General features: G+C 37.1%; 1 protein-coding gene across 1 annotated transcript; it reads left to right on the top strand.

Moving 5' to 3' along the window:
- Window positions 1-134: 134 nt before the first annotated feature.
- Window positions 135-27,652, top strand: PPP1R3A (protein phosphatase 1 regulatory subunit 3A; the record flags this gene model as incomplete). The annotated part of the gene is made up of 4 exons (XM_084499994.1): window positions 135-928; window positions 22,117-22,175; window positions 22,286-22,422; window positions 24,705-27,652. The coding sequence occupies 4 exons, from the start codon at window positions 135-137 to the stop codon at window positions 27,255-27,257; spliced, it is 3,543 nt and encodes a 1,180-aa protein (XP_084356120.1). The 3' UTR covers window positions 27,258-27,652.

Raw genomic sequence — 27,652 nt, 5'->3', positions numbered from 1 at the left:
TAGCATCTATTAATAGGCCTGACTCCCTTTTGCAATGTCAACTGTAACATTAATCCTTGTTTTAAATCACAGTGTCTCAAATATCAGCTGTTACTAGTTGTACAGTTCTCTTTCAGTTTATATCAGAGAGCCCAATGGAGTCTTTTGAAGGACCTAGTAGGGTTAGCAAGGCTAACTTATTAGAAGTCCCTACTGTGAATGATTTCTCTTCTGAAGATGAAGATGTTAAAACTGACATTAAACATCGTTTCTCTCCACTTCCCCGAAGGCGGAATTCTGCTTCTTCAGAGGAAGAGGAGGCAGATACCCCCACCACCATTGCAAGAAAAGTTTCATTTGCTGATGCATTTGGGTTTGATCTTGTGTCTGTTAAAGAGTTTGATACATGGGAAGTTCCAAATCCAGCACAAAATAATGACTTAGAAGATGAAGTGTTCCCTCAGGAGGAATTTTTTTTATCTCAGCTGTTTACATTACCTGCTTCCCAAGAAGAACTTTTGCAAAAAGTGCGAGAGCAGAAAGTACTGCTGGAGTCAATTGTGTTCCTGCCTGGAATTACCTGTATGAACGGTATTATAAGAGTCCTCAATGTATCTTTTGAAAAGCAGGTATATGTTCGAATGACACTGGATGACTGGGTCAGTTATTACGATATCTTAGCAGAATTCATGCCTAATTCTTGTGGCAGTGAAACTGACCAGTTCTGCTTTAAGATTTCTTTAGTGCCTCCTTATCAGAGAGATGGAGCCAAAGTGGAGTTCTGTATACGATATGAGACATCGATTGGTACTTTCTGGGCAAACAACGATGACAAAAACTACACTCTGATTTGTCACAAGAAAGAAAATGTGTCCAAGCTGGATAATAAACCACACAGAGAAACTACTGATAGACATCTTAAAGGCTGCTTAAAGACAACACCAAGCAGGTGAGGTTTCATCTTTCCTTTTGTTAACTTACGAAATAGCTGGTTAATTCTAACTTTCTAACTTGCTGAAGCCAAGATTCCCATGTTGATTATTGTTTATGTAATAAACCAGACCAAAACTTACTTTCAATAAAGCTCTTGCATATATTAGACAGTAGTTTTCTGCAAACAGTTGGTTGGAATCAAACATCATAGTTTTAATATATGACATGCATGCCTCTTATATGAAAAGTAATGTGAGGGTCTACAAATTATGTGCTGTGTACTGATTTTGATCTCTGTAGCATATAAACTGAGCTGACATCAGTAGTCTGGTGAGCCTACTTTGCTCTAGACTGAAGTAGCTGTATGGTTAAAGCATTTCACATTCAGTCCCTTGGTAAGTCAACAAGAATTAAAAAGAAAAAGAAAATCCTGGATTTTCACATAATTTATTTCATATTTCATTCTCTACGTGCAGCTACTAAAACAGGAATGGCAACAGTCAGGAAGCTGGTAACTCAGGGAAGGGTCCTGTTGCAATTAGAATAGCTGGTACAAACTTTTCTGCGATTGGCTGGGCTGTTCTGCAAGGTGCATCTTAGAGTAACAAATCCTTCTCCCTACCATTGTTTGATGTTTTCACAACTGGTGAAATTAATAATGATTTATAAGGCAGAATTGGTAGCATAATAAAAACAATACAATGTATTCAATATACATTGTTCTGATTAAACATAGCCATCAAAATCAACATTCTGTTGATTATAAAGTGACAGTAGTTAACTTATAGCTTAACCCCATATGAAGAGAGAAGCAGGAACAGTAACTTTTAGCTTCCTACTCTGTTTTTAACTCCCTTTGTTTCTGTAAGTAAAACAATGTTACCTGTGTAAATCTAATTCTCAGGTTTTGTTTAGTAAACTTCCTCTAAATCCATAGAAATTCTGCAGAACTGAATCTATATTTTACCTGCAGCATCCTCTGCAATACTTAAATCCCTGAACTGAATTCATCTTGATTTTTTACTTCCTGTTTTCTTGCCAAGTAAGATGGTGCTCTTTGATTTCCCAGGTTTTAACTGCCTACACTCTTCCACTGAACAGAACTGGTGGAGAAGTGGGAACAAACCTGTGGCAGTGGCTGGAGCTTAATGAGAAGGGAATCTTCCAAGGCTTCCCATAGCAGAGCCTCTCTGTTCTGTCTTCTCCTGTAGCTGAGAGCATCTGGCAGCAATAAGTGCATGAGTCCTGTGAGGGGATGTGTGAAATACAACTTAGTGCCTGTGCCACAAACATGGTGTAAGAGCAGGCCCCAGGGATAACCCAAGGTCCAGTTCATAGACAGTCCAGAGAGCTCTCCTGGCAAGGGTCTTTTGGGCCAGACCTGGTGTTTCCACAGGGAATGTTCTTGTACGTAAGAGCAGAGGGTTTAACGCATTTACCTGCTGTGTGGTCAGATCCTGACATTTGTGCCTGGTTCTGTACGTTGTATCTGTCCTTCAAGAAGTGTCACATGACTCATTCTGGGTAAATAAGATAGCCTGAGGTATTCTGTAGAAGGGCCTTGATATCAGATAGCACAGGCATATGCAGGCAGTGTGATTTCAGGCTGAGTTCAGGTAGCCTACAAGGAGGAGATGGATATGGAGAGCTGAGTCTTAATTTAGGGAACCCTGGGCTTCCAGCTGTGTTTGGGACTGACCTGTAAATTTAGATACAATTGGGCAGTTGATGTTAAGTGACAAAAACCAGTGTAATTCCCTGAAAACCCTGAAGTGATATATCTAGTGTTAGTATAAACTGTAGAAACATTTAATCTGGGGAATGCTCTTTTGCATGTATATGCTGAATATATTATAGATATCTCAGCCACAAACATATACTAAAAAACTGAAAGAAGATAACGTCTACTTCCTAACATCAAATTACCTTGTCCCTTATCAGAGATGGAAAGTTGTATCCTTCCATAACAGTACGTACCAGAATGCATATATGTATATATGTGTGTGTCTGTGTGCACACATAAATGTGTATATATATACATATGTAAGCATACATATGTATGCACACACATACCTATTTGTTCATGTATGCAGATGTACACACAACAATTTCTGACATTAAAAACAAAGTGATCAGGTTTTTGTTTACATTAAGATCGCATACACGTTTTTGGCAGTTACCTACATGCACTTTCAAGACACTTTTTAGTGGCAGAAGGACGTAAAGAGTCCTTACATTAAATGAAAAAAATGTGTTATAAGTATTTCTGGAATACAGTTTCAGTGGTCTCTATGGCTTCTGAAAACCAGTGCTGGCAGATTGTAATCCAGGACCAATTTTATGCTACAGGGACTTCATTGACTTCACAGGAGTTACAGCTTTCACCAGTGTAAATGAGGTCAGCATCAGGGCCTTTCGTTTCAAAAGAACTAAGATGCCAACCTCCATTGCTCACTTGTTTTTCAAAGTGTCTTTGTACATGTTGCCCCTTTGAGTGAGGAGGAACACCCTGCAGACATCTGCAAAAGTACCTCATTATTCTCCTTCAGACCCTCATTAAAACTCCTTTGCTTTGATGTCTATAAAAAATTGCAAGAAAAACAAACCCCCCAAAATTGGCAAAGTGAGGCTGATGATGTGCTGTGACTACTTCATATCATGTTGAGCAGCGCTGTCTTTCCTTGCTCTCCTCAAAAAGACCTCCCCCCTTCCCCCCTTTTTCTCTCTTTCTCCTCTTGTTTCATGCTCAAATTATAAACTCTACAGAGTGTATATGCGCTGTGCTGCATGTATATAGAGTATTTAGCAAAGTGGGGTCCTGGACCATAACTAGGTTGTCCTAGAAACTGCAGCAATGCAAACAGATATACAGAGAATTAGTAACAATTTTACCTATGGATCACACAGGTAAGTAATATTGTTATCTATGTCTACAAACTGGACGTCTTAAATTGATGATTCCTTTATAACAACCTAAATACAATGATATTTAAAAAGGGCATTTATTTAAGCCCCTAGTTCAAATTGAGAAACCTGTTATCATTTTAATTTTTAAATCTTGGCTTAAAGGTATTTATACTTTCTCTTAAATGTGCAATTTACCTTTTCAGTTAAAAAATAGGACTGTTAAAGAATTATGTTTTTTAAGCACATAGTCTGATCCACTCTAGGGCATACTTGTGTGGCTCATTAAATGTCATTAGTGAGGATTATTTGCGTTAGTTAAGTGAAAGGAATAATATGCACTTTCAGAGGAAGTTACTGAGGAAACACAATATGACTGTATCATGTTACCCTTAAGAATATGAACCAGGACAAAGTTGTGTGAATAAGGCCAATGAGATGGCTTCTGACATCATTATGAAAAAATAAAATCAAAATGGACTCAACCCTCAAAAATCACACCTGAAAAAAATGGTAGCAAAAGGCAAAGCTGCATAGAATAATTAATGTTGAAAACTATCTAGATTTAGATGATCAAAACCACATGCCTATTCATTCCATGTTTTATATGCTTTTGCTTCTATGCCTAGACAAGAAAAAATAGTCTTCTCCCAAACTTTCATAAAATATTTGCTTCCAACTGTATTTCTCCATGCAAAAATTCTCTCCAATATAAATTTTAATAATTTTTGTTGTTTTTCAAAAAACTTGAAGATTCATAGAAACAAAGTATAGTTTGAAACAATAGTGTCTGAATTAATTACTTTAGCTTTTAGTCAATCTGGAAGTGTGCATTTAACTCATATATTTGGGGGAAAAATTGGCTCCTAAAAATGTGAAGGTTGCCACTGGAAAAAGAAAAAAAAAAAAAAGAGAGAGAGCTTCTGTCAGAAAACAGTCCTCATTTCTATCATATATACAAACACATTAACATCAAGAAAAACATAATTGAATTGTATCAGCTCCAGTTTTTCCTCTTTTTGTTTGACTTTTGATTTTGGGACATGGATAATGATTCTGAACACAAATTTCTCCTGGTCCTCAGGTTTGGACCACGTGATTTTGTTGTGGACCCCAGGCTCCTGCATCGGTCTGATGAGACAGGGACTGGTTGTGTGTTGCATGAGGCAAAATCCCGTAGATCATGGTGCACGGCGCAGTGATAACGACCTGCAAACCTTTCCCCCCCCTGTGGCCAGTCACTGGTGAGGCTGCACCTTATTTCTGTGCTTGGTCCTGATTTGCCATCTGTCAAGAGAGCAATTGGAACAGCAACACGAGGAAAATGTCTGATAAGAATGAGAAATGTTTCTCAAAAGGCTAAAATGTATTCGGACTCCTGTCCTCTGACAAGGAAAGGGAAGCTAATATGTTTGTCATAACTGTTAGTTATCCCACTCTTAACTCTCTAAGCCCACAAAAGTATCACTCTGAAATGATGTTGGTCCTGTGTTTCTCTGGTAATTGCTGGACATACTTTTCTTTGAATGGTAGTACATCGATTTATTTCCCTCCATGATGCCTCCTTAGAACACAAAATAGGTGATGTCTCATACAAGAGCTGCTCTATGTAAAATGTGTGATGAGAAGGAAGAGATTAAAAAAAATATGGTCTGCAGGTCACCAATGCTAATTTTCATCAGATTAAATATATAATAATAGTAATTGTGAAATAGAATAATAGTAATGATAATATTACTTAGTAATAATAATAGTAATTGTCAGTTAATTTCTTCTGTGCATGAGTACTTTCCTGTCTTCATCTCCAGCCTCATCCACTTTCTGATGGAAGGCAAAGGAAATACGTTGCTGAAGACATGTGAACCAAAAATGTCCCCTTGCCACAAAGAAAGCCAATGGTGTCGTGGGCTGTGTTAAGCAAAGTATAGCCAACAGGTTGAGGGAGACGTTCCTTCCCTTTACTCAGCACTAGTGAGGACACACCTGTGTCCAGCTCTGGTCTCCCCAGTACAAGAATGACATGAACATACTGAAGAGACCAAAGAAGGGCTATGAAGACGATAAAGGGATTGGGACATTTCTCCCAATAAGGAAAGGCTGGGAGAGGCTGGGAGAGGCTGGTTCATCCTTAAGAAGAGTTGGCTCAGGGGGATCTTATCTGTGTGTATAATTATCTGAAAGTAGAAAGCAAAGAGAATGGAGCCAGACTCTTTTCAGTAGTGCCCAGTGAAAGAACAGGCGATGGGCACAAACTGGAACACAGAATGTTCTCTCTGAGCATCAGGAAGAACTTCTTTCCTCTGTGGGTGACTGAGCACCGTACAGGTTGTCCAGAGAGGTTGTGGAGTCTCCATCCTTGGAGATCTTCACAGGCTGTTCTGGGCAACCTGCTCTAGGCGGCCCTGACTGAGAAGGAGTGGTGGACCAGATGACCTCCAGAGGTCCTTTCCAACTTCAGTAGTTATGTGATTCTGTGGTACATCCTGGCAGGACTGCAGCATGCTCAGTCTTCCACAGGTGGATCGCAAACCTAAGCCTAGTTGTGCTGATAAATGCAGTTCTGCATCACCTCCTCTTGGTCTTTCCCACAAACCATTTAAAAAATGAGGACTTCTGAGGAAGATGTTTAGTTTTGCATATACTTTGCTAGGAGGAAAAACTGTATTATTCCCAGATGGTCCATTTAAAATATGACATTTAAATTATATTCCCTTTTAATCCTTGTTCTTTTGATTATTTCACATCATAATCAGAAAGGGAAAAGGAGAGCTGAAAAGGTGTTAAAACATATGTCTTCTTTGTGTACTATCATTTAATCTCAAGGTTGTTTCTGGCATCTCAAGTCACAAGTTACACCTTGATCAGCATACAGATATGGGATTTGACTAAAGTTTATTGCTATTATTAGCAAGTGATTGCAGTCACTGTTTTTACCAGCAGAGCAGCTGCTACAGAACCTATCCATTCACAGGGAGCCAGCTAAAAGCAGCACTCCCCTGCTGCTGACTCTAATCTGGTATTCCCAGCCCTTCTCCTGCCTCCTGGTCAATGCCAGTCTTTGACAGCTGAAGTAGGTAGCCATCCAAATAACACTTCTCCAGGTACTTCAAGAGTGTGTTTACTGGTGAGACAATTTAAGGTGGTCTAAAATATAATTTTCAGACAAGTGAGGTAAAAACAAGCTGTGGAACTAAGGTTGAATGTTAGGAACTGTTTCTTAATAGTGATGGTAGTTATCTTCTAAGGAAATTGCTATAGCCTTACTCTCCAAAGTCAATTAAAATAAGCTAAGATAAACCACTTAAAAATATTCTGCAGGGAACAACCCTACTTGGACAGGTACTACACTCAGTGGTTTAATTTTTTTTTCTTTCTTTTTTTTCCTATTTGTCTAATCACAATATTTCAAAAATCCAGACACTCTTAGCATTTTAAATATGAAATATCTTAAAGACCCTAAGGATAGACATCTAAGCTAATGGCATAAGGTTTTGAAAGCTATCACAGAAATGCCAAAAAAACGGGTGGAATTTATGGATGAAAATGGCATGCACATATCAAATAGACAGTTGCTAACCATACTTGTGACATACCTTTGGACAAATAAAAATGCATTGCTCCTGTATTCTATTGTTTAATGACTCTTTTGTTTAGTTAGATACCTGTTTAGCAAATTGACCCGAGCTAGTAAGGAATATTTCAATATTCTGTCTCCTGTCCACTGTCCAGTTATTGCAATTTATAAATGTTAATTTATAAAAATATGTTCTATTACATTCATCTTGACTTGGCTAAATGTTAGTCCTGAAAAGATGTTTAAAGTCAGTGAGACATTAACTGAGAGCACTAGAGGCATTTTTAATCCATGTACTCACTATGTCATCTGAGCTGTTTATTCTGATTAGGAACTTTAAGCTATGATCCAGCCACAGCTCTGCAGCTCTGAAAATTGAAGCAATTGACTCACTGACAGTGTAACTCCAGAGAACTGATTGTCTATCATATTGTTAACATAAACTGTTGATGGTTTATTTTCTCAGTTACATAAAATAGAAAAATATGTCCAAACAAATACTTTTTAACCTAAATGAAGTCCCTACCTCATGGCAAAGGAAAAGCTAAGACCTTTTAAACACTGAGGGAATATGTTAGAAGTGGTTATTTGATCCCTAGGCCTTCAGTGACACACACAAAAATATTAGTTGATATGCCAAGGCATAATGGGGGGCTTGGTTTTCTGGCTGTCTCTCTGCTCTCCTTCTCCTGATCTGTAGAGCCAGCTGATACTCTGACACTAAACCCAAAGATTTATTACTGCTGGTTACTAATAACAGCTCTAAAGAGCACTGAAGAGCACTGAAATATGCAATTGAATGTAGTGCTACTGTTAGGAGTCCATGTGAACTAGGTAAAGCTGGTAGTTTTTTTCTTATCTTGCACTTGGGTGCACCAAGTGAATTTGCCTTTAAATTTTTCATTGACAAGTAGTAGTTGTTCCTGCAATAACATTTATGGCTCCTAGTAGTATAAGATGTTCAAGCCTTTCATGTTGTGATAGCTGCGGAGTTTGTCAGTCTTTCTCTCTCCCCAGTTACTCCAGTAAACTTGCACCAGTATCCCTGAGGGTTTTTTTTTTGATTAGATTTTCTTCATAGAAATATTCATAGAAATATACAAAGTGTTCAAATTGCTAAATCATTTTGCACATGTGCAACCGTTTTGAACATTGACAAACCATGTGAGAAATATTGATATGTATCACAAAATGACCTTCTGGCTATGTAAGAATAAGATCGTGTATGGGGGAAAAGTTATAAATGTCTCTTCTCATGGTGATAACACTTGGAAATCTCAAACTATTAAGATATTTGCTGAGTTTAGAAGTGTTTTCCAAATTTTAGACTAGATCTGTTCTCTCTTGAGAATGACTGCCTAGGGATTTTAGTGGTCACCCATTCTGTTCTTCTGGTATCTGTGCTTTAGTCTCACCTGACTGCCATCTGTCTATCTCTGAGGCATCTGTCATCTTCCTGTGTACGTGCCTCAGCATACTGCAGTCAGCCTCTAGGAAATGACTGTCCCCTGACATGCTGGTAGAGGACTGTTCCTTTTTTTTTTTTTTTTTTTTTTTTTTTTTTCCTCCAGCTGAGCAGCTGAGTTCCAGGGAAAGACCAAGTGCCACAGAGCCTAAGGACTTTTTCTTCTCAGATCTACCCAAAATAGGTCCAGTTTGGAAGAACTGCAAGACCAGTTGATGGTACTTGCTTTTCTCTCCCTATGTCTTTTAAAACAGTGGGAGAAAAAAGCAAGAGAAGGACAAAAACCCTCCACCCCCAACTCCTTTCTACAACATCATTTTGATATTTGACCATGTCCCTTCCAGAAAAAATAACAACCAAAGTTCTCCTCTGACCTCAGACTGAGCTTAGTCCTTAGGAAACTTGACTCCTGGAGACAGGCACCCCAGCAGTAAGGTGTTGCACCACTAATTCACAATGGAGTTGTTGATAGATCTTCTAGCCTTTTCCAAGGGAATCTTTCCCTAAAAAACTTGTTGCTGAAGTAGCTAGCCCAATCTGTCAAGGGACTTTAGCAGCTTTCTAACACTTCTATGCACAAAACAGTGATGTAACAAGACTTCTGACCCATTTCCTTTTCAACATTTTTATGTAGATATCATAATAATGTACCACAATATCATGACAGGGCTATAAGAAAGCCTGACAAAAGTTGCAATGTGCCTTTTCATAGTTACTTAGTTCATAGTTCATAGTTTTGGATTAATTTGAGACTTCTGATTTTTTTTTTTTTTTTTTTTTTCTTTGCATGTGTGTGTTCTTCGTATCTGTAATAATGAGATTTGGGGATAGACAAGGCTATGTTAAAGGTTAGAACCTGGCATCAAATTGGATTGTGCTCCCATTTCAGGCACACAGGCACTAAAATCTTCAAAAAGACAGATATGCATCTGTATTAAAAAAAATAAATAAATGTATGAATGTTTTGGCATTAAAACTCAAGGTCTTTTTTAATGAGCTAGAAAATAAAGACTAATTTCTTGGGACTCTGTTTGCTTTGAGGCAGTGATTATTCTCATCCCAAACCAGGCCAATGCATTTTGTTCTGTGCCACCTATGTCCCTGCTTCAATCATAAACTAGGACTGAAAAATGAAAATATTAGTAATTGGAAAATATAATCCCCTGGATAGCACCAATCCAATAATCTTAATAAAAATAGGTTTATTACAAACATTGCCTGAACCCTGCTGGGAATTATCTTTTCAGAAAAAAAACACTCAAATTCCCTCACAGCTGCTCTCTTGATCAATTGTTCCCCTCGATACTATTAATCATCATACTATATACTGCTTATTCTTAGCATCTTTTTCCACTCCACTTTCCAAACTTCCTTTCGAATTTCTCCTTGTTTAGAAACTACTGACAGTCTTTTATTTGTCCTTTTGCAGGCCCAGCTTTTGCTCTTTTCTGGTTTCAGCCTTTTTTTGGGTCATGAGATGACCCAAACTAACAGGTATTTCCTGTATTTTCCAGGTAGGGGAATAAAACAAGTTAATATTCTCTTTCTCAAATTTCAAACACTTAAATAGAGGTTCTTTTAGACTCTATTTTTGTGCAAACTGCTTGTGAAAGTTGCTAAACTGACACTCCTGATAATGCAGTCTTCTGTTCACAGCATAGTTTCAAAATGGTAGTTTCTTGTGCTGGTCTTCATTGTTGTGCCAGTGTGCAAATATCCTCATCTACCACTCTAATGATGAGCGGGTCACTGTCTCCATGCCTCTATCCTCTGTGTCCTGACTATCAACAAGGGAGCTAATTAGTGTCAGTCCCATTTGTTTGGTGACACCTATTTACTAAGGACTAGATGGAGCCTTCTCTAACTCTTCTGGTAGTTGAAGGTCATATAAGAAAATCAATGCCGTCTAGATTTGTAATAAAGGTTCTGATTTTACATACAGCTTCATTCTAATAGGATCACTGGTAACAGCATAATATTTTTTAAAAACTATTCAGTAATTTCCACTTAATGTTCACATGGCCATTCATTTATGTCTGTTCATACTTTTTTTTTTTTTCTTTTTTTTTTTTTTTTTTTTTTTTTCTTCCAGTTTTTGCTTTAATTTCTGTAACTTTTTCTGTGTGGTCTCAATTATTTAGAATCTAACAATGTACTTTAAACAATCATTTTCCACATTGTTTAAATTATTTTCTTGTTGTGCTTCTGTTTTTCAAATGCTTTTTTAAAAAATGTAAACACAAATAAAAAGCAATGGTACTGCCACAGGTGGCATATGCACATTGCACTGATATGAAATAGAAACTTTGTGGCTCCAGCACACATAGCATCTCTACAATGTGGAATCACCTGAAGCTGAAAACTCTTAGGTAGGAAGCAGCCATATTTTTAAGTGGAGTAGTCGTGTAAGTAGAAATTCAGATGTGTGTTAGGAGAGTGAACTAAAAGACCAGAAATAAGAAATAGTGTTAGCTGAGCTTCAGTATCATTTGATCACTATATGACATGGCTGTGATGCTCCTAAGTTGAGCACAACCATTAAGATCAGCCCTTCTTAACAATAAGTAAAAGCCTTAAAATTACTTAGAACATTTCCCTGAAAGGTGGTACAGCTGAGCACTTAGTCTCTTGCAACTTTCTTTCAGAGCCACTTTAACTGATTTTTTTTCCCCTACTAATGGATTTGGTACTTCAGAGATCATATATGCTGCAGTGTTGACACTGACTGCCTTTTGCTGTTTGCTGTCTTTGTTCTGCTGCTCACATTGTCCTCTCCTCACAAACCAAAGACAGACACTCTGTCCAGTTTTGATTGTGCATGCCCAGGTTTTCTGCCTTCTTGGTCAATCATAATTGTCCAGTTGGCTATCACTCTCCATAGGGAACAATATTTGAATTTTATCCCTATGTCCTCTCTTAAAAAAGCAGAGGACCCTTTAATTTTCTCAGGTAGTAATGTTTCTTTTCTTATATTTTCTTAATATTTACCAATGTCTATTGCAATGTGTCTTCTTATACAGTGCACATCTTTTTTACTGCACCCTAATCTTTATTTGATGCAAATCTTGCTTGAATGATTGAAATTCTTTAGTAATCATAGGAAAAAGAAAAAAAAAAAAAAGTCTTATTCTGTATTTAGATGATTCCTCAGGAAAAATATATTCCCTTAATTTCTAGCAAATTCTTATCAATACCTTTATATACAAAATGTTACAAAGATAAGCTATTCTTATCTAATGGTTTTTAGGAGTTTGAGACAGTCTCAGCAGGAGTTGCTGAGGGATGAAACTTCTAATGATGATTTAAAGCAGTGAAGTGTGTAGGCTGAAACTGAAATAATTATTGCTGTAACCCTCTAAGCACTCTAAGTTCCTCAAGAGAAAATACTCTGTTCAGAACAGACCCCGAACAACAAAATGCTAAAAAAGTGGAAAAAAAAAAAAAAATAAGAGAGAGAGAAAACCCTTGGAGCAGGATGATAATTTAGAACTAGGATCAGTATAATGTGAGGATGTTCTCAACAACTACTCACAAATGCATCAGACATCACAATTAAAAAGGAATAATAATTATGGTCCCATTCTAAAGTATGTAATATTCTATTCCATTCAATAAGCCATGAACACTTTAAAACCATCAGTGTAATCCACAAACCTATATTTACAACATTAAACTGGATGTTCTGCCTTTTCAATAACTGTCATCTCATCTCTATTATTTTCACCTCAGACTCTAATTGTTTCTTTTATAGGAGCTAACCTACCAGTGTCCTTGGCAGTACAGTTTATGGCTCGTGCATTTACAGTAATTGTTTGGGCAATTTGCCACACAGTATAACAATCTTCACATCACAATCAGTTTTTATAATAAACAGCATTAGTTGTGAAAAATACAAGTGATGCATGATTCTTATGGTAGATAAAGGGCACTGAAGATGCCCTTTAGAAAAAGAAAGGAAAATGCTCAAGCCTTGAACTGCTTGAGAAAAATACTGATGTCACAATAGAGCTAATTAATTTGATGGTACAAACAAGAGGGGGAAAGGGCCTTGCATTCATTAGTGTCAATTCCAAATGAGAGCATACCGTTCATAAAAATAATATTCTGCCTTCATTTAGACAAAATGTTCAGGTAAACAAACGAGATATAAGCACCAGTTCCTGCAATAACAATGATTTATCTTCTTAGCTTTATCAAGACTCTTTCTGTTTAGCTGCAGGGAGCTCAAGTCCTGGGTAGGTACAACTTGCAGGCAGAGCTGGAGAATGAGGCCAGGTCCTGCTGCCCACCAGCCTGGCTGGTTCCAATGTGGCCAGCACTGCCAGGTGCAGCTACCAGGCATGGTATTGTCTGCTCCTTGGAAGCAGAGCACTTCAGGACTCCTCTCCACCACAGAGAGGTTGTTGCACATGAGGATACCCTGCTGCATGCAGCTCTGCTGCAAGCATTTTTTGGTCTCTGGACTTTCAGGTGCCTGGAAATAACAGGTGAAGCACTGTGCTATGGAAAGGCTGTTTGGCAGATCTCCAACAGGCACAGCCTCCTGGGTTAGAAATTCTCTAGAGTAGAAATAAGGTAAATACCCTCTTACACTGGTGTAGCAACAGGCATGGGAAGGTAATCCTCAGCCTCCCTGTCATCTCCATGCCATCTGACAGCCTCGGCTTTTGCTTAGGCACAGTGAAGCCAGGCCCCAGGGAGCACAAAGGTGGCTTCAAGCCAAGGTGGTGCCTCCCCTTCTTGAGCTATGCTGTGAATTCTCTGGCAGCACCAGAGCTTGGGACTAGTATTTATAGGATGTTGGAAACGTGTGATAAGAAATCCTCGAGAGGTTGTATTATAAGACTGTAACTTCAACAATTGATAACACGGTCATGAATCTTAAGCAGTAGGAGACTTGTCCCTGTGGTGAATTTTGGACTGAGCCTTATGGAGACAAGGAATGAGTTTATCTTTACTCATTAAATACTTGCTTCATATAGTCAGTGAGGGAAATAGAACTGAAATAATTATGGAGATCCCACCACTCGAAAGTGCACACTTCAGAGATCCACATACTGAGATTCTTGGTGGATCTTAAAACCCTTTCACAAGTTGTACATAGACAGACAGATTTGACAGGACATGATTTTCATCTAGATCCCAAAGGGTGGTTGGAATGTACCTTCAGTGGTAGTCTCACCATAAAGAGACTAGAATCAAGCTTATGTTTTTACTTACAAATAAAGCATTTTCTTCTCGGCATGATTTGGTTTTGTTATTATTTTCTCCTCTGTTGCACTGGTATTTTAAGGCCAATAATAGAGTAAGGTTTTAAAGGTAATTGTCCAGTAAGCCAAAAGTTTACAGGGTTTATATCAGTTAAAAAAAAAAAAAAAAAGAGAGAGAATTTTTACTCTACTGTGTCATACAAACAAATTTATAGAATATTAAAGCTCTGTTAAGAACTTCATGCATACTTAGTCTTCCTACTTCTTTCCCAAATTAATTCTTCTTTAGAAATTTGTTTTTGTTATGAGCTTGTGGGTTTTGAATGACATTGCCTATGATACAACTGATGCTGAGAATTACATGTGAAAAATCCTGATGTGAAGAAACTCAGAACTGCTATTTTAACCTAACTCCTTCAAGCATCTTGCAGTCTTTATGCTTTCCATACACACATAAAATTTTAAAAATATTTTTCATTGCTCTCTTTTTTTTTTTTTTTTTTTTTTAATACAAATGTGGCTATTTCATTTTCTACTTCATTCTGCTTCTAATACAACACAAACCAAGCCAAACCAAGAGACCATCCCTCCTCAATCCTTCCTCTTCTCTTTAGCTCTGAGGGATTACAGTTCTGCAGGATCACTGTTGGTCTCCAATGACATCTCAAACCTAACCACTTACTTTCATGGATTTGCTTTTTCCTCTTCTGGTTCTCAATAAAATATTACCAACACATTTAACTACTTCTTTTCAAGAATCTCATATGTTGTTTACATCACAGTGGAATAAATCTTTAGCAAGCCTGGCTAGATATAAAAGGACAAATTGCATTGAATATAGATAGTACATTAGGCTTCTCTTAGGTTTAGAAATTAGACCTGATATTAAAACAGAATTACTGTATAGTTAACTTTTAAGTCTTGCCAAGTCCTCTTATTTTAGCTTCAGCTCTGCTTCAGAAGGATCATTTTGATGAGTACGCCTTGAAGTAAAATCCAGAAGCATGAAAGATTCTGTGATGGTCTAATCTTATCTGGATTTTAAAATAAAATAATATCCCCAATTTTTCTCTCTTATATATAACTGATTATTTGAGAAATATAATTTTAAATATCTTAACATCACCATACCTCCTTAAATTTCAGACTGAATAAAATATTTCCACATTTAAATAGTATAAATTTTTTATTGTTACATTAATTTAAAGAAATTGACAGGTAACATTTTATCTTTCCATACTCTATATTCTGACAATGTTAGTTTTCTTTCATATTCTGTAAAATAAATATCTTGTAATTTAAGTGTAAAGGTACAACATACATGGATGTAACACAGAACAATGCAAACTGTGTGGCAGGTTATACAAACATACAGACACAATTTCTGCCAAATATTTGTGTGAATTAAAACCATGACAAGCTATAACAACTCCACCCATTATGAAGAGATTAGTAGCTCCTGGCTATAGGCCCAATCCTAATGTAGCCCAGACCAAAGCACCTGCTGTTCTGATGAAATGAGCACTAACTCTCAGGGCATATAGCTATGAAGGAGTGCATAATATAGAGCTGGACTGGGACTAGGGGACCATGAAGTCTTATCCCCTGGGAAACATGTTGTACAAGCCCATTCACAAAAGTGTGTTTCCTTACCACTCAATTGCTTCCTACCTTCAGTTGTTTCCTACCTTCTCAATTGCTTGCATCTGGTACTTGCACTGAAAAATTGGTCCAGGATATGCTTTTCTAATGCTTACAAATCTTTTAAGTTTCCACAACAAATGTTCTTGGCAACTCTTTCTATTAATATATTAACAGTCTTGTTGTTTAATATCTTTTTTGCCCTCTCAGTATTTACCTCTCTGCTATTTAAATAGAGGACATTTATTTCTCCTCTCTTTTCTATATTTTGCTAAACTAAAAATAGAAATACTGTTTGCCTCCTTGGTTATGATTTTCATCCCGCTTGTCTTCTTGTAGTTCTCTTCTGCACCTGTTCCAGTCTGAAATAATCTTTCTTGAAATTCTTGAACTGGTAAGGAGTTCTTACTAGTGCCTGGTGCTTGGACATGAGCATTTCCTGGAAATCTTTCGTTACTGGGACATATTACTCTCTGACATATTACTGCAGAACCCTGCTCACTGTGTTGTCACAGCCAGCTCACAGTTAGAAATGTTGGCTTGGAAATGTTGTCTGACAAAAACAATCTCAGATTTTTCTTATTCGTCTGTTTCTTCCAATTTGTGAACCCTCATTTTGTAGCAGAAACTATTTCTAGTCCCTAAATATATAACCCAGCACTTTATAATTTTGAATTGCGTCCCTTATCTATTATTCTTATCCTCCAGGCCACCCATTTCTTTCAATCCTCTCCTGCGTTGGTGATGTCTCCCAACTTCCTATCTGCCACAGATTTAATTTAACTTTGACTTTTGTGCCGTGGTCTGTAATAAAATGACTGAGTGATCACACGGCCGGTCCTCTCAAATTCCAGGGTGATGTCTGCCAGCTCAGCACAGCCTGTCTTGCAGGGCCCTGCTTGGCATCAAGCCTCTCTCCCACCTCTGAGCTCCTGCTCTGATCTCCCTCCTCTCCAGTTTAATTAATAAATTTCCCAGGTGGCTGCATAACAAATGCTTTAATGAAGTCCAGATAGATCAGATAACTGATTTTTAGACAAGGGAAATACAGTAATCTTATCAAAGACAGATATTATCAGGTGAGTCTGGCATTTTTATGTCATTTGCCGTTTTTCTGTATTTATTCTCTCCTTTTTAGTTTTATTCTAAGTCTATTGTGAAAACTTTTTGGAGATACCTGGGTCTATAGTTGCCCAGACACTACTTCTCTCCTTTTTCTTTGATATAGCTACTACTTTTCCTAGTCTTCCAATACTGTTACAATAGTATCAGTACCAATCTGATGGATTTGAATAGCAAAGAATTTCAACTTCTCTTTTTTTTTTTTTTTTTTTTTCCTCTTTTGGGTCTGTCAATATTTGGGGTTGGAGATTACCTGCTTCTCTTAATTGGAACATATTTAAACAAGTTCTGCTCACAGACTGAATTAAATAATATAGTTTTCTAAGTCCGTGTTCCCATCAATTATACCCTAATCATCATGTTCTTCTGAATGAGGTTCTGCCCCATTAGCAGCAGTGGGGTAGAACATTTTCAGTCTTTTGATTGGAGAGTTGTACATAGATTCTGAAATCTTAATCAAAACTTACTTCTAAAAAAAAATCCTATTTGACTCAAAAAGGTCAATTCCAAAGCCTTGATGTATCCTACTGTACCCCAACACTTTCTGAAGTCAAAACAATACTTTTTATTAACTTTTTTTTTTTTTTCCTATTCACTCATACATTCTCTACCTAATCTTCACATCTTTAGGTGATCGTCTTTATGGCTCAAGTTTATCTTTTTGTTTGTTTGGGATGCAAACAGAGCAACTTTGAGACTTCTGAACTCCATATAATGTTCATCAACTTTTCATAATGTCCATCACTTTTTCAGTCCTCTCAGTTCTACTAACTAGTCCTTGATTTTTTCATTTGTTCTCTCTAAATGTGAAATTATAGTGATAACCTATTCTCATTCCTGCTTTCTTTTTATCACTCAGTCCAAGTGAATGGTAGTTCCATCAAGAATGAATCATATGAGCATAAGTATTTTTTGAAGCTGGTAGAAATTCTTAAGTTCCTGATATACTTTATGAAGATGTATTCCATTCACCTGAAGGAGAAAAAACAACTGAGCTTCTACAGGTACAAAGGTATTTATTTTGGAGGGGAACTGCACTGGCTGATATCATTATTTTTTCTAGCCTGATTTTTTATCAGAATATCTGGTTTCACTTAAAAATAAAAAGATTTTAAAACTGAACACAAATGTTGTGTCTCTCAATACACAATGTACATACATTTAGATCCTCCCAAACCACAGTGAAATAATTAACTTAGAAAATAAAAGATGAATTATAACAATTAAGAAAAATACATCTGCTCATGGAATTCTAATTGTGATCTAGGTGCTTTTCAAAAACTACAGAGAAAAAACTGTAACTAGACAAATATGTTCCATATTATTGTCAAATAATTAAGTATTTGGTAGTAGAGATTTTATCCCATCTAACTGTCACTGCTTGTTAAAGTGGCTAATATTTATGGACTTTGGGGAAATATTTCTCTCTTTAAGTTGCACTTGTATTTCTGAGATTGTTCTGTGATTATACCAACCTATAGACTCAACACCTTCATACAATTTCTTAGATTAAAGAAGTGCTGTTAAATTGCTATTGTTTTATGTACATTGTGATCCTCAAAGACAGTAGTGTTAACATCCTCAATTTCGGATAATTTCAGATTTCCCACTAGGATAATTACCTGAAGATAAATATTTCTGATCTAGAAGTAAAATAAGGAAAATACTGAATTTCCTCCACTGCATTTCCTTTCAGCCAGGCATTGGCAGGACAGTGGTGTACAAATTATGGGCTACAGACTTACATATAATTTATAAAATTCAGTGCAACAAGCAGGTGAAACAAGTCATGTTAGAAGTCCTGAAGTGGTGCGCTCTTGTCTTTTGCTGTGGATCCAGGCTGTAAGGCTGTATTATTGTTGATATTTATAACCTTTGTTGCAGCTATGAAAAGAAACTTGTGAACCAGGGCTCTATATGCTACCAGAATAAGAGTTAAGGACAAACACAGCACTAGTCACAACAGAAGAAAAACTGGGTTGCTCAGGTCACATGTGGTATGGTACAGTCCAGCTGCTAAAACTCATTAGCTATGTTCCAGTTTGAATTTGAAGTCACACTGTGGGATTCACTTCAGCTAATTTTTGTTACCTAAAACATATGGTTCCAGTCTAAGGCAGTCACTGCAGTCTTTTCCAGAGGCAGAAAAGCTCCTTCAAAGGATATTTCTTTTTATCTTGTGAGAAAAATCTCAATAATTTTTTCAGACAGGGTCTTCTGTGAAGCAGAAGTATTTTAGAAGAATTTTATTCATAACTGCAATGGCAAACATCCTGCAAGCAGGAGCGCATGGTAAAAGTTTATCATAACCTTATATTCCTATTGCCCAACACCTGATTTCTCCCATTTCCTCATTGACTGAGTACTATAGGTTCACAACATACTCAACACCCATACCATATATGTACAATTTTATTTGACCAAACATTATTTTCTCCTTTTCTTCTTTTCTTCCTTCTTCTCTCGTGACTACAGGGCTTGTGATTTTTGTATTTACTGATTTTGCACTGCTCATCCTGTTTTTCTTAGCTATCCTCCTTATTTTGGGACAGTGGGACCTTCTCCTTATCTTCTTAACATACTCCCCACTGCTATGCTACTGTCATGCCTGCACAATCACTTTTGAATATGCAAGGTTAGTGGAATTTTACATTGCAAAAGCACCTTCTTTTGCAAAAACACAACTTTATTTCTCACAATCTCACTGGTGATGTCCAAGACAGAGGGAAAGAATCTCTCCTCAGAAGTGTTGGTCTCTCATCAGTGATGATATGGGTAAAGTACACATTTGCCTGAACACAGGTGTTTAGAAAACTAAGGCTAGATGATATAAAACCCATTCTGGCATATGTCTATAAGCATACAGCTTAAAGCAGCTTTATTCTTATACATTTAAATGTTCAGAAAATAGGTGTTCCTTTTTAATAACCTTATTCAAAGACTGTGTCTATATTTACACAAAAAAATTTTGTGACACCAGAAACACAGAAACCAAACATATTAATGGAAAAGGAATGCAGGAGGCTAGGAATACAATCCAGATTTTTTTTTTTTTTTTTCCATGTAATGAGAAATAAGGTAACGAGTCAGGATAGTACATCCAGCTTCAAGAGCAGTTGGCAAATCTGACGTCCAGTTTCTCACAAAAAGGTCTACACCCTGGCAGTTTGGATTTTGGATGTGTGTGCAGTGTTTTTAATCTCCTCAGGCTGTGATAGAAGCCGAATGTGCCACTGCATCTTGTATGTAAGCTCCAGCTGCCAGTAGACTATTACATCAGATAGGGGAATCCCTTCTTGTGGGAGTGCTTCTTGAAGGACAAGAGTGGGCCAAACTCCATGTCTTTAAGGAGCAAGTGAGGGCCCTTTCTAGCAGAAAAAGATGCCATCCCTGCTTCCTGAGAGTTATGTCTACGTAGCTGAAAGCTGCATGAGGCCAGTTGTATTCAAATAAAGACTTTGAAAACCTTTTTTTTCATGTCTATGTGGTTCAGGATCATTATTTTTGTGTGACTAACTCAGCTCATGTGTTATACAGAGTTTTGGCTCCTAATTTTGCTTTTGTAGATACCTAGATTTGTACCTAAGCTCTTGTATGAATCTATCTCATAGTCAACCCACAACTTACTTGTCTAGGCTTATGGAGACAAGTGGCTGAAAAAGATGCAAAGAGGCAGAATGAAACTGGGGACTAGGTGTAACACTAAGAGAAGCATTTGAATATCACAAAAATAAAAATAAAAATAAAAAGATGAATAAATATTAAAGAGTGATAGTTTACCTTAAAAAAACCCGCAGATTTCCTGAAAATAAAGGCCTTGCTCTGCCAGCCTTTTCAGGAAGAAATGCAGATTATTCTGATTATAGCAACTGTTGGCAGAGGAAAGTACAACTTGGTGTGAGTAGGAGAATGAGATATTTGCGGAGGCTATGCATTTAGCAGAACTCAAAAATGACATGACATTCATATGCATATCAAGAATATTCAGCATTACCACAACTAATGGTGAAAAAGAACTGTTGAAAGAGTGTTAAATCTTGTGTCTCAAGGACAACCTCTAACAACAAAAACCCAAGAGGATATTTAATAGGGCAATGCAGTTTATCCCATGTCTTTTTCTACAAGAACTTTACATCTTTCCATGAAGTACCTGATCATGGCCAGTATCAGAGATCAGATGCTAAGCTGGAAGGATGTTCTGTCTGCTTTTGCCTGGCAATCCCTGGAAAGGCTGTATTTTAAAAAGTTGGTGACAGCCGATGTCTAGGTTCTTTTAATGAAGTACAAATTTAGAAACCTCCTTCTGAATTAAGCATTTTAGGTGGCAGAGTTAATGTTATATCAATTTGAATGAAAGAACCTAGAATAAAATAGAAAGGGAAAAGATTAATATTTGAAAATTAGAAAGTAATTTTCAGTAACACAGGTGGACGGCTGGTTGAAAAATGTATAAATTAAGACCTACAGGAAAAAAAAAAAATCTACCTCATAAAGAAAGCATTAAGAGTGATATAATAATTTACATTTTACATAAGTGACATTCTTTTTAGATTTTCCCCCCATTATACTAAAGGTTACATCCCTATAAGCACACAACTCCAACTGCTATCACTTTCATTGCATTGATACCGATGAAGACAGCAGACACTCAACATCTTTCTGTAGGTGTTTGTTGTATTGGACCTGGCCTTTGTTTTCACAGCCAGAAAAGCAACAGCAAAAATTGCACCAGCTGCAGGGAAGCAGAATTCATTCCTATCGGCCAGCCATAGCTTAGCAACAGGATTTATACTGCATGCATGCAGTGAGAATCTTTTGATTTATTTCAGGTAAAAAAAGATAACTTTTTTTCCAGAAATCTCTGTATACAAATATTTGAAAAATATAAGCAAGAGAGAGGCCCAGTCTCCTAAGCACATACATCCTTCCAGACCCTTGTCTGACCTCAAAGTTACTCTCTCTTGTCACTGACCCATCTAATCACCTTTGTGCTGCTTTCTCAGAAAAGGCCTGGGAAAACCCATCAGCTTTGCAATGTAATCTGAAGGTCATCACATTTTCATTTTCTTGGCCAATTCTTTCTTTGACCAAGACTTAATATTGGGTCATTCAAAAAAGCTACATTTGATAAAGCAGTTATCTTCAGAATTTCAAACTGCTTTTAAAATGTTGTGTAATTAACCATCTGTCTTTATAGCTGAGTCTAAGAGGAATTAGAACATTTAAAAAAAAATTTTTTTTTTTTTTTTTTTACAGAATAACACAATAAGTTTATTTTTGTTTAACAGCAAAGAAGAAATATTGGCAACGTCTGATGATGACATATGGAATAATTCAAGAACTTCAGGTACAACACCTGGTTTAATTAGTTTTCCTTACTGCCCTTGTTAATTAAAAACATACTGTAACAAACAATCCCATGGAAATTATTCAAGTATGTTTTTGTTAACTCTTCAGACAAAAGCATCCCAGAGATTGTTTATTCGCAAGCAGAAGACAAAGAGACTGATCCACCTAATGAAAATATAAAAGATAAAAATGCAGAATACAACCAGGGTGATCATGAAGATGATGAAAAAGAATTAGAGTTGCTGGTAAGTGTTATACAATTATATCTACAGTTTTAAATGATATGAATCCATTTACTCTTCAAAGCTGGTGAAATGCCCCCTTTTAACAGAGCTGACTGATGTACTAATTTACAAATGTAAAGCCTTGGTCTGTACTTTCATTGAATCTCTAACTGATTCAACAATAGAAGGTGCTTTGATTTCAGCATAGTGCATCAACTTTTTCTGGTCTTAAATTAATGACTTCTCCCTTTTACTTCTTTACCAGAGGCTCTAAGTGACAGTTTGAAGGAATTAGACGACTAATATTTCAAAGATCTCTCATCCTAGTATCTAGGATGGGTATATTCTTACACAAGTGCTTTATATTTGGTATAATTCTTTTATTTATGGTACTGTTAGCCTTTTATTTTTTTTCAACAGATACCTATGTAATGTGCTATATGAACAAAATGCATACATATATATATATATTTTATATAACAGATTTTTCTATGTCAGTATTTGGCATTACATTTGTTATAATAAATTTCACACTCAGTGAGCATTCAATCTATTTGGATTTGTGTGTGTGCATGTGTGTGGTTTGGCTTGCATTTTTCAGTATGAAAGAAAAAAATGGCAATAAATGAGACACATACAGCAACCTATTATTCTCAGTGTCTGTTCTCAGCTCATATCATTTGGGTGCATAGATTCATAATCATAGATTATAATAGCTATCACCTGTGAAAATGTGAATGTTGAATCAGGAGAGGAAGATGAGAACCATTCTTTTTTTCTTTTTCTTTTTTTTTTTTCTTCTTTTCCTTATTGATATATAGAGAATAAATTTGCCTTATATGAATATATTTTTCTTGCCTTTTCTCAAAAAAAAAAAGTTCCAAATTGTTGCCTATTGTGGGACATTTCACTGCCTGAAAGTCAGTCTCTCTCTCTCTGTCTCTCTGTCTATCTCTCTCTCTCTTTTTCTTTTATGATGAAACATAAAAAAGGAGGACCTCTAAAATCCCTTGTTGTTCTCAGTCCACTCTGTTACAGAAAGCAGGATCAAATATAACCGTTTGTTTATCAATTGCCAGGATTGTCTGTACAATAAATGAAGGGGGAGCTATAATTTAGATGTTAATTTGCACTATGCGCTCTTTAATGAATTAAACAATGAAGGCTTATAATAGATGGAAATACAACCAAATCTTTGAAACGCACAGGCATTGGCTCACAAGACAGCTGTGCAGTTGACAAGTAACATGAGCCTTATGTGAGAAGAAGGGGAAATTGTAAGATTTGCATATAATTATTGAGATCATGCAAATGTCAGTTATGAGGAGGGGAAAAAAACACAGGCATCTCACTGTTAAATCCTGACAGTTGGCATCACCGAAGAACTCAAATACACTTGAGCACCGGTTGGCAGAGGGTCATTAAAACAGAATTTGCAGAGACATTAGCTCCCTCACTTTTCTTTGAGTGACGTTTTGCTATTAATAGTTTGCAGAGGCTTTGCAGAAAACATATTAATAAGAGAAACTGTAATGGGGGTATCTACAGCAAGTGCAAATGCATAAAGGGGTGCCCAAGAAGCTAGCCTCTAATTGATCAGCTAGTGCTATCACTGTGACTATGCTAAAGTGAGAAGAGAGTGTAATGACAAGCAGGCATAACTGAATAATACAATATGGTATTTGGAAGCTGGGAGGGAGAGTGATTAGTTTCTGGCCTTTTACTTTGCTAATCTCATTTCCAACTCATGTCTTACTAGATTGTCTAAAAACAGACTGGTTGAAGCCTATAAAATGGTCCCTGAGAGAAATGAAGCAAAGATAATCCTTACAGTATTTGTCAGTGTGAAATATGTCTTTGTTTTACTGGACAATACTGTACATTACCAGGCTTTGATGTACTGTATCAATGCCCTCATTTAAGCGCCAGTCCTCCCCCCTCCAATGCCTCCCTCTCCCCAAACCTAGAACTGAATGTGCAGAGAATGAATTAACTTCCCTTTAAGGGAAAATTCTCTTCAGATTTAATTTGTATAAAATGCACTAGCAGCTTACTGAACTCATGAATAAAGAGAGAGGGTTCTGAATTCTATTTTATTTCCTGCTCCTTTCAACACCACTATAAAGCTCATTACCTATGTTAAAAAATACATACAATGCAAATTTTGCAAATGGTTTGGAACACGTTTCCATAAAAGCTTTGTTACTGAAAACAAAACTTTCAATAACAAAATCCTGCCTCATTCATTTGGCATATTTTTGTAAAGCGCTTTTTGATCATTCTTTTCTATTCTATTGTTTCAGCTAAATCAGCACTTCACAGGAGCTAAAGGTACCTCTACCAGAGATGAAAGGAATTTAGACACAACAGAACCAGTTAATTTTCCAAGTGAAACTGAAAGATTGGAGAAAAAGCTAACCAGTAGAGAAAGAAGCAGTGACTTGCTGAGGCACCCTGTGCCTATCGGTTCCTCATCTGAAAATACTTCACAAGAGATAGGAAAAGAATTAAAAGATAATGCTAACTATTCCATAAGAGATTGTAATAGTCAGCCATTAGGAAAGGAAGTCACTGCTGGCTCAGCAAACAGCAGAAAGCAGTCTTGGGATCATACTGGTACCAGTGATACCCTTTCATCAGCAAAATATTTTCCTGGAGCAAAGCAGAATGAGGCTATCGATACTGTGGCTACTATCTCAAGCCGACAAGGAGAAAGCCACACAGATATTTCAAGAGGTGAAACAGATAGTGCCTCAGGAAGTAAGATGATGGAGAGGTTATTCATCAGTGAGGATGCTGCTGATACCTCAAAAGAGACCTGTGAAATGAGACCAGAAACCATTTCTTCAGTGCATGATGAATCCCTGCAATTAAATACGTGCATAACAGAAACGCTGGATGGCAATGCTAATCCAGCTCCAGAGCACCAGGCGCCGCAAACGACTCACCAAACTCTGGATTCATTGTTGTCAGCCACTGACAAAAATGAAGGAAAAATCAAGATGATTGAAAGCAAAGTTCGGGTACATTTAAAAGGAGATTTATATGCCGACACTTTTGCAAATGCTGATGGCTCAATAGATTCCACAAAAAGCCAATACACATGCACAAAAGGAGCTGGTGAAATGTCAGAAAAGAACTATAGCACTGATACAGAGAAGGAGAAGAAAGTCATTGAAGTAGCAGACTTAGCACTAATCGGGGAGGAAGAAGCACCCAAGTTTTTCAAATCACACAGAAAACATTCTACTAAAACCTTCAACACATCATCCCTGTCTGCTGAAGACAACAGGCATGCACCCGGGCCTAAGCAAGCAGATCCCAGGGCCTGCTCCCTGGGGGATGAGAGCAGAGCTGAAGACATTCAGGAACAAAGAGGATTCACAAGGTTAAAAGACAGAGGAAAGTCAGACAACAGAAATAATGTAAGACTTATAGGGAAGGAAAGTGAAGCAAATGCCACAGGACAGGTGTGGAAAAAAGCAGATAGTGGGGTTCGGTGGGAAGCGGGGGGTGATGCGAGGTCTCAGAGTACGGCTTACACAGAAGAGCTGTTTACCTGCCAAGAGACAGAGAGTTGTGAAAAGTCTCCTGTCTCTGAGCATGGTATTACAGGGAAAGCAGAGGCAGGTACAGCTTATATAATTAAAACAACATCAGAAAGTGCTCCAGAAAAAATGTCTGCCAGTGAAAAAGCAGTAATTGCTAAGCTACCTCAAGAGACCATACTAAGTGACAGGCCCACAGAGGAAAAGGAAACAGCGTTTGATACACATGAAGGGAGAAATGATGGTTCACATTATGCTCTTTGTCAACTCAACACAGTGGGTGTATTATATGACACCGAATTTGAAAAGGAATCAGTTTTAGATACTTATAATGCACGCGTACATGAAACACTGCAAAGAGAAATGATGTCTGTATGCAATAGCAGGGAAAAACGTGCCAAAGCAAAATCAGACATTGGCAATATTCTGCCTGTAGGAGAAGCCATAAAGGCTTCTGCTATGGGAAAGAAAGATGGCTTGGGGCAGGGTTTATATTCAGAAGAAGTATCTAAATGTTCCTTGAGCACCCAAAAACACCTATATGGTGAGGAAGTGGAAGAGCTCTATAGGGAAGAAAGCTACCTTGGAACACCTTCCTATCTGCATGCTAAAGCTGAAACAAAAATGTCACCCTCTGGTACAAACGCTATGCCCAGTTACCACTATAAAAGCTCTTCAGTGGCATCTTCTGAAGGGTTCACTGTGGCAGGAGACATGGGCCATCCATATATTCACTCTGATTTCAAAGTAATTGAAAAGGTTTTTGCTGAGTCAGGATGTGATTTAAGTCTACCAAATGAAATGACATGTATTAACAAAAACCTCTCTTCTGAAGCTGGAAGAAAAGAAGTACCTTCCACTTCAGACATGGCCATTTCTAGGGAAGAAAGAGGGAAGAATATAGGTCAATGTTTCCATCAAGCAGAATTCAAACAAGAGAAGTCATTGAGGCCAGAAATTTCAATTAGTGAGCCTACCAAAGAACTTGGCAGGAAGGGCTCTGATTCTGACCATTTAATAACTGAGGAGAAAATACGAAATTGGCTTGATGACTCACAGAATGAAAAGCAGCATGTTTCTAATTCTGCAGATATTTCTGACCAGAGAAGTGAAGGACATATGCTGCCTAATGAATCTCCAGGTTTAAAACATATTGGTTACAAAATCTTTTATTTCTTTTTCTTTCTTGTGTTTGCTGCAACGCTCTATCACTATGATTTGATGGTTTGTCTTGCACTCTACCTGTTCTCCTTGTATTGGTTATACTGGGAAGGAGGAAGAAGCAAGGAGTCTGTCAAGAAAGAATAATATTCTTTGATTGTCAGCTGTGCTCAGGATCCATGGTCAATATTCTCCAATTCCTCCAAAACATTTTCACTGTTAAAGAGCTTATTCATTGTTAGAACCAAAGCAAGGTTTCCACTGAAGCATCTTTTAAAAAAGATTACATATGAAGTTGAGCCTTCATATAAGTAATTATACTATATAGGACCATTATGTTTGGATCATTAAATACCTACATGAATATGAGATCTGAAGCACGTCAACTTAAAATGAAGTACAGCTGTTGCTCCTTAGCAGGCTATGAAGAGGCAATGCTTCATATCTCTTTAGTACTTAAAAACACCATTTTCTTGCATTAATTTCTTTTGCAGTAAAGCTTCATTTTTTTCTGGGATTTTTTTTTTTTTTTTTTTTTTTTT

Source organism: Aythya ferina, assembly GCF_964211825.1.
Source record: "Aythya ferina genome assembly, chromosome: 1".
NCBI classification, from domain to species: Eukaryota; Metazoa; Chordata; class Aves; order Anseriformes; family Anatidae; genus Aythya; species Aythya ferina.
This window is presented reverse-complemented; position numbering and strand designations above follow the sequence as displayed.